At 39.5% G+C, this 14967-nt stretch overlaps 1 protein-coding gene across 1 annotated transcript in view; it reads right to left on the minus strand.

The window, feature by feature from the left end:
• The window catches only part of TOMM70 (translocase of outer mitochondrial membrane 70), a 35732-nt gene extending 28501 nt beyond the window's left edge, over nt 1–7231 (minus strand). The window contains exon 1 of the mRNA XM_054577365.1: nt 6422–7231. Coding sequence (XP_054433340.1) covers nt 6422–6748 — 327 coding nt within the window. The 5' untranslated portion in view covers nt 6749–7231. The remainder of the gene's footprint in view (nt 1–6421) is intronic.
• Between the last annotated feature and the right edge of the window lie 7736 nt (nt 7232–14967).

Raw genomic sequence — 14967 nt, forward strand, 5'->3', positions numbered from 1 at the left:
TCAAATCTTATAGGGAATCCTCAAGGTAAAGCATGAAGCACAAATCATTAATTGTCAAAATTACTTTTGAAAATTCTTTTCTTTTACAATTTTTGTATTGCATTTGTTGGGCTAACAGTGGTTAATAAAATTATATAGGTTGCAGGTGTACAGTTCTATAACATACCATCTTTACTGTGTTCACCGCAAAGGTCAAGCCTCCTTCTATCATCGTTCTTCCCTTCGCCCCTCTTCTGCTTCCCCCCACCCCCTTTTTCTCTGGTAGTTATCATACTGTTGCCTGTGTCTGAGGTTTTTGGGATTTTTTGAAAATTCTTTAGAAAAGCACCAGAGAAGACGCAAGGTTAAGTGCTATTATCTCCATTTTACATATAAGGAAACTGAAGCCCAGAGATGGGGATACTTGCCCAAGGCAGGGTCCAAACTCAAGCACTCTGACTCCCGATCGCCTAAGTTTAATTTCTATACGACATGGACTGTCACCTATGCCTTACGAGTACCAATCTTTATCATTAGGATTATACCCAGATTCAGACTCGGGAACTGAAACAAAGAGAACAGATCCAGGTATCACATCTTGCTCCCACTACGGACTGGAAGTTGAAAGATGAGTAACTGAAAAGACAGTTTCATCTGCACAATTAGATCTTTTTCTTTCTTTCTGCCAAGGAAGTATAACCGAATCCATATTAGTGAAAAGCATATTTGAAGTGACTCCACTGTATAACAACCAACAGGATAGTCTTCATCCTGAAGGAACACAAGAGGCCAGTGCAGGAAACGAGTATACACTGGCAGCCTCTCAAGAGAACCATGATCAAAACACTGAAACCCTAATTCACATAAAAGAAGATATAACTAGGTGACTAGTAAATTATATAACTAATATCCAGAAAATTAGTCCAAAGAGTAGATAGAAACTGCATATACACACAAATATACCCAAAACTATTTTGGTGAAACACAAGACTTAAAAACAAGTAACTCAGGTAATAAATCTAAATGGTAGCAACAGGAAACACGGTAAATAAATATGTATCTTCTCCCATCAACACTGCTGAAACCTGTCCAGTAAGAAGCAAACCTAGGAGCCAGCCACCATCTCTCCCAGAGGCAATTCTACTCTGGAAAACAAGTAACATTTAAAGATCAAAACTACAGATATTAAAGTATAATCCCGGTAAATTTAGTGGGATACAAAGTAAGAAAACAATCACTCAGTGAAAACTTACTTACTTATTAAGAATCTGCTCTGGAAGAAAATGACTAACTAGGGACAGTCAGGAAGATATTCCAAGAAGGAAAATCAACCCTCAAAGGATTATTTAGCACACACAGAAGTCAGAAGACCAGAAAGGGACCTCGAAAACAAGCTCTGAAATAATAATGTAACATTACAGAAAGTTTTCACTGATATACATTTGGCAGTAAGCAATTACTGTAAGCAAGACTTTATAAATTATCCATATGCTCACATAGTCACTGTGAAAAGAAAATGAGCTAGAATTAGGTGCCTTAATCCACGTATGAGAAGAATGAGTAACCAGTTAACAATATACAAGGTGGTTCGATAATACTTCTCTTAAATGATTTTATTTCCTTTTTATCAAATTTCAAACATATATTAAATTTAAATTACAGCTTTACAAAGCATTCAACTCTGAAATACTTCTGAATGAGAAACAATCTTTCAATACATTGACCAGTTGTTACTTTTATATGAATCAGACCTAGGATAAGAAAACACTTAATTTCCCATATCGTATCCTGAAACTTAAAAAAGAAAAAACCCAACAACCGACCCTACCTACTAAATCATAATGCAGTGCATTCTTTACCTAAAAAGAACCTACTTATAAGAATGCATTGATTGTAGTTCATGCAAAATCAAGTAGCTTAAAAAAGAATGGCTAAATGAGGTTTAAGACTGTCATACCAATTTCCGGGATCAATTCATAGAGTAAAAAGCTAGAAATTTTGAAAAAATATTCAACTTATGGAAAATATATATACAGGATGGGGCAAGAGTTACAGTTGTGAGTATGCAAAAGTTTATCTTGTATTATTATTTTTCATACTAACTGTAAACCTATTTTTGCTCTACTCTGTATTTTCAGATGTTCAAGAATGAAGGTTCATTCACTCAACACCTCTATTATATTAGGCATTGTATTAGGTTGAGAATATAATGGTGAGAAAGAGCCATCCCAGTCTTCACAGATTCAAGAGTACAGCAGGAAAGAGATAAATAAGCAACCCTAGTATCATGTGGTAAGTAATACGGAAGGAAAAAGTTCAGTATCATATAATAACATAGTGGTGTGCTTAGGCAGGAAAAAAAAGGGAGAGTTTCAGAAAAAGTGAAATGACCTACATGTTGTGGCTTGAAAGCAGTGTTCTCAGAACATCCAAGGTGAGAAGCAAGAGGAAGTGGCAAGAAATTAAGCTGAACAGTAAGCAGGATCCAGATCATGGAGGGCCGTCAATCAAGAGTTTCAATGCTACCTTGTGGACAATGAACAGAATGCCACCTAATTGTTTCAAGCACGAACTGCCAGGATTTACTCTCATAGTGACAAAATGGACTGGATGAAAGCAATAATGAGTAGCAGATAGTCAGTTGAGAAGTAACAGCGTTAGAAATGGAGTGGTGGTCAGACATTTAAGACCCAGAGTTTTTCTACATTGGATGTGGAAAGAACATGAGAACAGTAAAAAGTTAGGAATGATGCCCAAGTTTCTTTTGGCTTGGGAAATTAGTTGATGCACATTAATTGATAAGGGGTATTCTCAGGAAAAGAAGGAGCCTGGGTGTGAAATACTTGTGAAATAATGAAGTGAAGATTCCCTTTAAATGTAAGCCTCTTGAGAGCTCTGGACTATAGATAAGAAATTAGGGAGCCATCAGTGTATAAGTGCTAGAGGACAAGCAAGCATCCAGTGAAGATATGGAGCATAAGAATGCCTATGACAGAAACATGAAGGTCACCAAAAGGAAGAGGCAAAGAAAAGAGCCCAGAAAGAAGACTGAGTAGAATCAGCAAAGAAGGCATCAGGAAGTTTAGGAAGGCAGGCAGGCAGACAGGCAATCAGGAAGGAGAATGTAGTATTTCAGAAGTCACAGGAAAAGTTATGAAATTAAGAAAAAGCAATGAGAAATATTGCCAAGAACCATGTAAAACTGAAAGGTGTTCACTGAACTTAATTATATAGGCACATCATTGGTGACCCTGATTTAAAAAAAAAACAACCGCCCAGAAACAGATCATTTTGGGGGAATTATTTAGATGACTGATAACTGCATGTTACTCAGTCTTTGATCTCATTATATACAATGCTTACACATTTCTCCCTTCCCATTGTAGAGGGCTGACTTAGATTAGTTGTTCGTAATCATTTTATGTGGGATAATCCATTCCTGTGTAACATTAAAAAAACCTGAACACTAGAATAACTATATTCTTATCATAAAATTAAAAAAACAACTGGATAAAAAGCTACTTTAAAGTCAATAATGTTTTTAAATAAATGCACATTTCCAAAAAAAAATCACAGGTTGAAATAAGAAATATTAAGACATTTGTGTAATCAGAATACCAGGATTGGTGTTCATGTGGGTGTGGTGATCTCTTGTAATAACTCATAATCAGAGATTGAGAAGCCCTATGGATAAGATGATCTTCAAAGAACTGACTCTTGAGAATCTGTAGTTCTCCAAGTATTTTTTTTTAATTATTGAATGAATGGCACATCATGGTAGGCTTTATAACAGCCCAATGTGGATGAGTTAATACTTTAGGTACAGCAGTCCCCCTTACCAGGGTTTCAGTTACCCACGTGGGAAAATTACCCCAGTCATTGGCATTTGTTCATTCTTTCATTCTCTTAAAAACTGCTATTGATCAGGTAGAAAAAGAACATACAGGCACCAGGATTCTGCCAGGATTTTCATTAGTTGAAACAAATGTTTCCTTATTAATTATTGGGTTGGCCAAAGTTTGTTTTTTCCATATAATGGCCCTAGTAGTGCTTAGTTGCCTTTAATGTCATTTGGAACAAATTTGTCAGACTGTATTGTGACAGCTGTCATATCAGTGTTCATTTTTAAAAAGCTTACAAATTCACAAAACTTTGTGAATTTTTGTGCAACCATTTTAATATTGAAGATGGAAGAAGATACGCAACATTTTCGGCATATTATTATTATTTTAAGAAAGATAAAAATGCACTGAAATGCAAAAAAGATTGGTGCAGTGTATGAAGAAGGTGCTGTCACTGATCAAACATGTCAAAATTGGTTTTGAAGTTTCTTGGTACTATTGACACTTTGGCCAAATAATTGCTGGGGGGCTGTCTTATGCATTGGAAGATGTTTAGCAGCAGCCCTGGCTTCTATCCACTAGAAGCCAATAGTGGGACATAGCTGACCTACTCAAATACCCAAATGAATAAAGTTATTGGTGAAAATGAAAAATGTGTCTTTTATTTTACAGGAAAAAGCATACGGACTTTTTGGCCAACCCAATACAAAACCCACTGAGGTTGCCAATTTAAAGGTGCTATTCAAATATAGAGCAATTTCTCCAACCATAGAAATTACAATTAGGGCCAGTTATATTTAGGTAGTGAAATAATAACTCTAAGGACTAGACTATAAAAGAGACAAGTCCTTCAGTATTTATTGGTCACAAATAATTAAAATACAAATTCCTATTAAAAAATGATTTAGAATTCTTATTGCTGCTTTACTAAAGAATCAGGTAGTAACTCAAAGCAAGATTATAAGTACAAGCTCACAAATTCCACAAGGTGTACAAGAGTACTTTCCAGTTTTATTTTGGATCAAAAAGAATTATTTTAACGCATTTCAAGTTACACAAATAAGTTAATATTAAGATCTAATTTCTAATAGCAGTCAGGTGAACAAAAAATTGTTCTGATAAAACTACAAAACATGAAATTTAAAAATCATCAGTGTTGACCCAGACGATGCTGAAAAACTGAAAATGAGTTTGCTAGATTCTATCAAATACCAAATGGGTAAGGTGAGTAGTAGTTGAAACTGCAATGAAATGTCTAAACCTAGTTTCATGTCTAGAAACTATCTTTATAACAGAGGTTATTTTTGGTGATTATTACAGAACTTTGAACTTTTATATATCTTTCATTCATCCACTACTCTTCTGTAATTAAAATTAAATTTAAAATGAACTAGGACATGACCAGAGAATTTCAGGCACATGAAAATGACATGAGATAAGTGATGACTAATTCAAAGAATCCCCTGATTACCTCTCATTAGCAGCACTCAGAACCACCATTTAGGGCTGAAAGGAAAAGATCTAATTTTTAATCCTCTTATTCTACAGGATGACACTAAGGTCAGAGACAAAATGACTCTCCCAAGGTAATTATGCCAGAGCCCAATATAAAGTGCACATGTCTTAGTTCCCACAGTCCATGTGTTCTTTCACCATACTATAATGCATTTTTCATATATTTATGTAATTTTTTTAAGTGGCAATGTTTTACTCCCCTACTGGAAAAACTATCTAGCTCTCTAATGGCCTATTATGACAGCCATATAGTTAATTACTAAACTATGGTTGTTCATTCCTACATCAAAATTTCCCTTAAAACCAATTTGATTATTTAGCAATTAAACATGTCTCCAACATGGAAATGACTTGTAAATGTACATAAACAGGGGTTATTTGACCAAAGGTTTCTCTGACCTCTGAGTTACTCTGGAAACTACCATTGTATAATCCCAGGCTCAGATAAAACCTTCCACAGCACCCAATCCTAGTATTAAATGCAGACTGGCCAACACCGCCCCTCCCATCCCCCGCGCACAGCTGTTAGATACCAAAAGGATTTAATAGTCCAACAAAACCATACAAAGCAGTTCACCAGATACTCCAATGCTTTACCTAAAATCAGAGAATCTGTATCAGGCATGTCAAGCTTGGTCATGTAAATTTAAAGGTAAAATAAAAAAACTTCGAAAAAAGGGAGTGGCTTGTTATTAAAAGGTTATTACCGATCAAGTTCTAGGCCTTGGAAATCACCAAAGCAATTCACATCACAACGTATCAACCGTTAATGGAATTTGGTTTCCTTCACTAGTTAACAGTCATCACATTTGCAAATGCTACCCATGCCCATAACGCCAGGGATTAATGCTGTGTCACCGAGAAAAATACTTTTCTGAAACCAAAAAAAAAAAGAAAAAAATCTGTCAAAGAATGTCGCTACCCTGTGCCCTCAGCCTACTCCGCTCCCTATTAAGGTAGCCAAAAATGACTCTCTCGAAACCCAACGTGCTGCCCTCTGATGGGAAGCCCCCTAACCGGCACAACCTTCAAGGAAAGGCTGCACCCGTTGGGTTCCACCTCCATGGCCCAGGGCTGCTGCTCACCATTTCCAGGTGAGCACTAGTGCCTTCGAGGTGTCCACTTCCCGGGGCCGGACTGGCCCTACCCTCCGGGGTCTTCCGTTCACTGTTGCGCTTCAGCCCGCCGGCGTCGCCTCGACCCCCGGCCTCCCGGCGCCGTCGCTGCCGGCTCCACAGGTACATGGCACCCGCACCCAGCAGCAGGGGCGCCCCGACCGCCAGCGCCAGCTGCCATCGCGGCAGGCCCCCTGTGCCCGGGCCCGCAGTCGCACCACCGCCGCCCACCCCACTCCCGGAGCCGGGCGCAGCCGCAGCAACTACCGCCGCCTCTACAGGCTTAGAGGCGGCCATAACGAGTGTCCTCCGCCACCGCCTCTCTGCAGGTCGCGGGCGCCACAGTCACCAGTTGGCGTGCGAAGGAAAACCGGAGGGAGGAAAGCAAGGTAGTGAGGGAGAAAGCACGCTAGGAAGCAAGAGCGTACAACAGAAAAGGGCCAGAGGTCACCGGAAGCCCAAGGCATGCCGGGCCAAACCTGGCCGGCCCTTCTCGCTCCTCCTTAACCGTGGAAGGGGAGGGAAAGAAGAAGAGGGCGGGGAAAGAGGAGAGGAGAGTCATTTCCGGGTCAAGGGGAACAGCGTGCTGTGGGCGTCAGGTGGGCGTCCCGAGCTACCCATTCTCATTCTTTTCACCCCTCTGCTGTTTGTGAGACTATTCTCTGGTGTCTTGGGCCTCCCTTTTGTAGCCGGTGTGTGGCGAAGCCGAGGAGCGGCGCTTATAAAGAGGGCTTTACGGTGCGCAGGCGATCAGAGCAGAGGAAGTCTTCGCAGCGGCCCTAAGAATGGGCGAGAATGACAGAGGAGTTGTGAAGGTTATTGGCTGGCAGGGGTGGTGGGCGGGGCGTAGACTGAGTTGCCCAGTTTATTGGTGGAATTTGGACCCCTCATTTTCTAGTTACCGCCACGTTGGCGCTTCTTTGGGTCCCGCGGCCGTTTCCTCTGTAGTCTTCCTTGCGTGTCCTGGAAACTAAGGGTTGGGAAGTATTTTAAAGGCGTGAGAGAAAAGAGATCACAGCTGCAGATAACCTGCTGTATCACCGTTTTATCTCTACCGTGGCCAGATTTTAGTCTGTATAAATGTAAGACTATTGGGGCAACAGAGGATGGCAGAAATCAGACTGGGTGGAAACCGGCAAATCAAGGTTTGCTCAGTCGAAGCGGCTTGAATGGGTCCCTTCCACTCACCTTCTGAACTCCTTACGAAAGCGATGATGTCCGTATGTTGGTATCAATGTTAAGACCCAGAATTACCACCTTTTCTTTACGTATTAATTTCTTGTACTAGACTCTGTCCGACACTCTAGCCCACCATACGGTCCCTGGAATACTCCACACCCCTGCACCCCAGTATTCTGATCTGACCAGTATCCTCATTTTACACTACGTGTGAGTCCTGTTACCTCATTGCCAAAGAGAAAGTTCAGAGCTTTCACATATCCATAGTTTTGTCAACTACTTTGCCTGTGCTCTGCACCAGATCTCTTAAAATACAAAAATCTTCTTTGCCAGGAATTGTTTGGAATTCATAATGTTTTTAAGAAGAAAAGACAGGTATTAATAGAGAATCAGAATTCAAAACTGGCACCCCATTTCAGATATACCTGTCTGCAAACATTAAAAACGTACAAGTGATCAATTGGGTACAACGGAAGATGTATAACATCACATTAACACTACATAAAGATTGAAAGATAATATTAAGTGGCACCAAAATAGGCTTTTTGAGACCTAATTTGAAAATTTCAGGATCATTGCTTTTCTCTTGCTTCATAAATGTTCCTGTTAGTAGATTGCTTTCAGGCAACAGGGTTCCCTAGCAACAGACTGAAAAGATTAAGTGAAGACGACAAAAATAGAATTGAATTGATAAAACACTAATTGTTGCAGGCAAGGGGCTTTTCTCTCAGATTCCCAACCCCACAAAGCAAACCTTCTGTCCCTTTACATAGTTTCTCCCTTGCCTTTCAGAACAGGATTTTTCTTTTCTGCAATTTCCATTTTTCTGCAGCCTCATCGGGGATTGTAGAATGCTGTTAATTACAAACTGTTGGTAGAGACTAAACATTTAAAGTTTTTTGAAGAAACTTACATATTTTTTTGGAATAGATAGTCAATTGTTATGATTACAACCCAGAAGTTACAAAGGGTTGCCCTGACCCGTGTGGCCCCGTTGGTTGGCTGTCTTCTGCAAAGCAAGCGGTTTCCAGATCTATTCTGGTCTGGGCGCATGCCTGGGTTACCGTTGGTCCAGACAAGTATTGTGCAAGAGACAACTAATCAATGTTTCTCTTTCACACGGATGTTTTCCTCCCTTCCTCCTTCTCTCTTAAAAAATAAAATCGTTTAAAAAAAGTTACAAAGGGTTTACTGTGAAGTCTTTCTCTAACCCCTGTCCCCAGCCACCCAGTTCTGCTCTCCAAAGGCAATCAATGTTCGAGGTTCTTGAAACATTTGTTTAATTAAGATTTATCTAACAGGCTGTTTTTCTGGGCTTCATTTTTAAGATAAGCATCAGTAAATGAATTCGTACTTGTTTATTTTATACTTTGTTAAACTTCTCATTCCAGTTCCTGAACCTATTCTTACCTTTTTCTATTTTCTCCATCATTTCCAAATTGATTATAGTGCAGAACTTGAGTAAGAATGTCACTAGTTTTGTGACCTTCCTGGCCTGATGCATAAGTTTCTGGGTTGTGAAATAGCAAAAACACAGGCCACTCAGGTTATATTAAAGATTTAGTTAGGTAATATTTAAGGCCTTTTTAGTGTAATGTTATAGACAATACTTAGTACCTTGTTTTTCTAAATTTTAAAGAAAACTATGTTTCCTTTCTTAAAAAAGGAAGTTTTGTATATGTGAACATATATATATATTTTGCTAGATTAATGGAATTCAATAGAATAGGCTTTCTTCACCTTTTCTCTGGTCTCTTAGAAGGCAGTTGAATGAGGTAGAATGTCTACTTGGCACATATAGATCTGAGTTCTTATTCTAGATTTCAATACTACTGAGCTGTGTGATTGGATGATTTCTAAGGCTCTCCTCATATCTTTAAAATTGTATAATTCTATTCCCTTAGTTGTCATGGCTGCATGAAAGTTTTTCTGATTGGTAAAGTTGGTGGATAGCTGGTTAATTGTCTAAGTCTTCCTCTGAGTCCCACAAACATGCTTATATCAAGTACATACGTACACAAGCTCAGTTCTCTTTGAATTCTTCCTGAGGTTTCCATTCTCTCTGTTTTTCTTCACTGAAAAATTACTGGAAAGAAATGACTACACTTGATATCTCTACTTATTTCTCACCCATCATCCAAAATCTCTTATAATCTAGTTTCTAACTTTATTACTAGTCTGAAACTACTTTAAAGTCACTAAATTCATTGTTTGTTCGTTTGTGGCCTTTGTATGCTTTTATTGAAGCTCTTGATACTATTGGTCATTTACTCCTTCAAACACTGGTTTCCCTGGCTTTTAGGAGACTGCATTTTCCTGGTTCTTCTACTCTGGCCAGCCTCTAGATAAATGCTACCCAAAAGAACTTTCTGTGATGTTGGAAATGTTTTATATCTATGATGTTCAATATGACAGTCACTAGCCACATGTGGCTATTGATAGCTAATGTGACTAAATTTTTTATTTTAACTCTTAATTGATTTAAATAGCTTCACTATGTGGTTAATGGCTATCACCTTGGACAGCACAGCTCTAAATCTTCCACAATATAGGAATCCTTAAGAATTTCTCCCCTTTCTGCAATCTTTCTCTTGGTAACCAAAGAACATCTTATTGCTTCAGGTACCATTTCTTTGAAGATATCTCTTCACCTCTAGCCCTATAATTTCCTGCTTACTGAGCATCTTTGCTGGATGCCTGGTTTTACTTTTTTATTTTTAATTTTTCAATTATAGTTGACATACAATATTATATTAGTTTCAGTTGTACATCCCAGTGATTGGATATTATAGACCTTACTAAGTGATCATTCTGATAACTCTCTTACCCATCTAACACCATACATCGTTATTAGAATGTTTTTTACTATATTGCCTATGCTGTACTTCATATCACCCATGACTGTTTTGTAAGCACCAATTTGTCCTCCTTAATCCCTTCAACTTTTTCATCCATTCCCCCCAACCCCCTGCCATCTGGCAACCATCAAAATGTACTCTGTATCTATGAGTCTGTTTTTATTCTGTTTGTTTATTTTATTTTTTAGATTCAATTGTTTTGATAGATATGTATTTATTACCATTTTCTTGATTTTTTTTTTTATCTTTTTTTCTTCTTAAGGAAGACCCTTTAACATTTTCATGTAATACTGGTTTGGTGGTGATGAAATCCTTTCGTTTTTTCTTGTCTGGGAAGCTCTTTATATGTCTTTAGATTCTAAATGACAGCTTTGCTAGGTACAGTAATCTTGGTGGTAGGTCCTTGCTTTTCATCACTTTAAATATTTTTTTGCTAATCCCTTCTGGCCCACAAAGTTTCCGTTGAGAAATTAGCTGACAGTCTTAGAAGAGCTCCCTTACAGGTAACTAACTTCCTTTCTCTTGCTGCTTTTTAAAAGTTCTCTCTTTGGCTCTAATCTTTTGCATTTTAATTATGATGTGTCTTGGAATGGGCCTCTTTGGGTTCATCTTGTTTGGGACTTTCTGTGCTTCCTGGACTTGTGTGCCTATATCCTTCACCAAGTTGGAGAGGTTTCTGTCATTATTTTTTCAATGGGTTTTCAATTTCTTGCTTTCTCTTTTCTCCTTTGAGCACTGCTATGATGTGAATGTTGGTATATTTGCAGTTGTCCCAGAGGCTCCTTACACTTTTCTTACTTTTTAAATTCTTTTTTCTTTTTGCTGTTCTGATTTGGTGTCTTTGCTTTCTTATATTACAAATTGTTCTTTTGATTCTCAGCTTCATCTACTCTATTGTTGATTCCCTATAAATTATTCTTTATTTCAGTTAGTGTATTCTTCATTTCTGACTGGTTCTTTCATATGATTTCCATGTCCTTTTTTTATGCTGTTGAAGTTCTCTCTAAGTTCATCTGTTTTTCCCCTAAGTTCATTGAGTATCCTTATAACCAGTGTTTTTGAACTCTGCATCTAATAGATTGCTAGGCTCCATTTTGTTTAGTGTCCCCCGCTGCCCTGCTGGAGTTTTGTGTTCTGTTCTTTCATTTGGGACGTGTTTCTTTATCTCCTTAGTTTGGCAGTCTCCCTGTGTTTGTTTCTGTGTATTAGGAGGAGTTGCTGCATCTACCAGGCTTGGTAAAGTAGTAGGCGTCATGCAGGGTCCAGTGGCTTAGCGTCTGATCATAGCATCTGAGCTGAGCACTCCAGGTGCACTCACTCCACACCTCCACCATGTGGGCTGTGTGCACCCATCTGTTGTAGTGGAGCCTTGATTTCTGTTTGCGTGTTAATGGGAGGGATTTACCTCTAGGTTGGTCAATTGCAAAGACTGGCTGCTACCTCCATGGAAGATCAGCAGTGCAGGGGCCCATCCCATGGAGCAGGACTTACTTCAGTGGGGCTCTGGACACACTGAGACTGCCCCTTGAGTGTGTTACTTGTGGAGGTGGTTGGGTGGTGCTTAATGTCTGGATCTCTCCACCAGGTGTACTTGCTCTGGGGCCTTCTGGGAGGTACAGTCCAAGGTCAGCTGCTGCTTGGGGTCACACAGCATGAGCTACAAAGCAATCTGCAGAACTTGTTCTGGGCTTGGAGGTGCCCAGGAGAGGCCGAACTGCAAACCAAGACTGGCTGCTGGTAATACCAGGCCTGGGGCCACTTAGTGAGAGGTACAGGGCATGCCAAGGCCAGATGCTGCTTGTTTGAGAAATTTTAAGAAAATTTTAAGCATGAGCCAAGACAGGCCAGTCATATGGAAAAGCCACTAGAAATAGCTTGGGTAGGGTAGGGCCTCATGGAATCACCAGGGTGGGGCAAATAGTGTCAGCCAGGTTGATGGAGACTCACATGGTACTCGCCTGCTGGCTCTTTGTGGGGTGGGGGACTCAGAAAAGGAATAATGGCTTCTTTCAGCATTTCTCTCTTGGAGAAAGCTGTCCGTCAAACTCTCGCCCTGATGCCAGACAATTCAGTTCCTCCCTGTGTGTCCCTGGTGCCTTTTGAGCTGTTGCCTCAGCCGTGGAGCTCAGAGTGAGTAGGTCTGATTGAGTCTACTCGCAGGCCCTTCTAAGATGACTTGCCTTGGTCTCCAGAAGTGCTCTGTCTCACTCAGCCACAATCTCCACTGGTTTTTATAGCCACAACTTATGGGGAACCCTGGTGTGGGGATTGGACCCCTCCCTCCTCAGGGGACCTCTGCACTTGAGACATCCCTCCCAATTTTTATCCACCGTAGTCTATTCCTCATTTCTACCCCTCCCACCAGTCTCAATGTGGCTGCTTCTTTATATGCTTAGTGGTAGGACTTCTATTAGGCTAGATTTCAGGTGGTTCTGAATGATGTTTGTTCTATGGTTTGGTTGTGATTTTGATGTGGCTGTGGGAGGAGGCAAGTACCAACTGTGTTTACCTATGCTGCCACCTTGAACAGAAGCCCTGGATGCCTCATTTTAAAATCTGTAACTCATCTTTCGTTCTCATTCTTTCTCTTTCTGTAATCCTTTCTTCCCTCATAATATGACTATTACCTTTCTGGGTACCCATAATTGAAACTTTAGACTTTTTTGGACCTTTCTCTCTTCCAGCACTACCTACTCAAGCACAAGTGGATAGACCAATATACACACATCTAAACACAAGATCAGCTATGCAATCTTGATGATTCTTTATAGTATCTTTTAAACATTTTTCTTTCTTTTCATGCTTTCTGCAGTTCCCAGTTCAAATATGTGAAAACATTTAAAAGTATATCTGACACTTAACAAGTACTTAATAAATAATAGTTTCTTCCCTTTTTTCTCTTTTTCCCATTTCTTCATCTTTCTTGAATGCCGTATTAGCTTCCCGGCCTCCCGTGCCTCTCTTTTGTGTGTCATTCTACACCTTGATACTAGATTACTAGTCTTAGATACTAGTCTTTCCAAAGCATAACTCCAGTTTTATTCTTGAGCTCAAAGGCTCTTGAATTTCTGTAAGGTTAAATGTCTCTGCATACCCTCACCTCCTCTCATACACTTTGTTTCCTTGGTCCACATTGTAAGCATTTAACGGTGTTTGAAATTTTTTATGTGACCAGTGAATAGGCTATAAGCTACATGAGGAGAGAAACTTTGTTTGCCTTGTACTCCCAGAGACCAAAATATAGTCAGCGTAATGGTTAACTTTATGTGTCAGCTTGACGGTGCCATGAAGTGTCCAGATATTTGGTCAAACATTTTTCTGGATATGTTTTTGAGGGCGTTTTTGGATGAATAAAGCAGATTGTCGTCAGTTGAAGGGCTAATAGACCAAAAAGGCTGACTTTCCCTTGAGTGAAAGGGAACTTCAACTGCTTGACGGCCTTGAGCTGGGACATTGATCTTTTCTTGCATTTGTACTGGACCTGAAGCATTGGCTCTTCTTCTGTCTTCAGCTTGCCAGCCTTCTGACTGGAATTTATGCCATGATCTCTTATGAGTCTTCAGCTTGCTGACTGCAGATCTTGGGACTTCTCAGTCTCTATAATTTCATGAGTCTAATATATATAGTTTATATATGTATAGTTTATATATATAGTTTATGGATATCCATATATCCTATTGGTTCATCTTCTCCAGAGAACCCTGAGTAACATGGATTTTGGACTAAGAGTTAATGCTACTTTCACAAATACCTAAAAATGTAGACGTGGCATTGGAGATACGGAGAGAGGCTGGAAGAGTTTTGAAGTGTATGCTAGAAAAAGCCACAATTGCTATGAAGGAACTGTTGGCAGGTATAAGGACATTAAAAGTGATTCTGGTGAGAGCTCAGAAAAAAAAAAAGAACTGGAGATAAAACTTCCATCTTCTTACAGAAATATATAAATCATAGACAGAATGTTGGTAGAAAATATGAATGTTAAACACCATTCCAGTGGAGTCTCAGATAGAAATGAGGAACAGGTTATTGAAAACTGGAGGAAAGTGATACTTGTTATAAAGTGGCAAAGAACTTGGCTGAATTGGGTTCTGTTGTTTTGTAGAGGCTAGAACTTGCAAGTGATGAAATTGGATATTTAGCAGAGGAGACTTCTAAGCAAAGTATTGAAAATATTGCTTGGGTTGTCCTTATGGCTTACAGTATAATACAAGAAGAGAGAGATGAATCAAAGAAGGAACTAGTAAGTAAAAAGGAGCCAGCACTTGGAAATTGGGAAAATTCTGAGCCTATCTATATTGCAAATAATGAGAAAGCTTGTTCTGAAGAGAACTCAGGGTGTGGCTTAACAACCATTTGACACGTCATGAGTGCAATTCATGGACTTAATCATCCATGTTAGCAGAAGCCATGGATAGAGATGGGATTATACCAGCAAAACACTGTCCCGTGGGACTAAAGAGGGCTAAAAATGGGACAGAA

Source organism: Pteronotus mesoamericanus, unplaced genomic scaffold, assembly GCF_021234165.1.
Source record: "Pteronotus mesoamericanus isolate MK-2021 breed Mesoamerican mustached bat unplaced genomic scaffold, CSHL_Meso_final contig_42, whole genome shotgun sequence".
Taxonomy (NCBI): domain Eukaryota; kingdom Metazoa; phylum Chordata; class Mammalia; order Chiroptera; family Mormoopidae; genus Pteronotus; species Pteronotus mesoamericanus.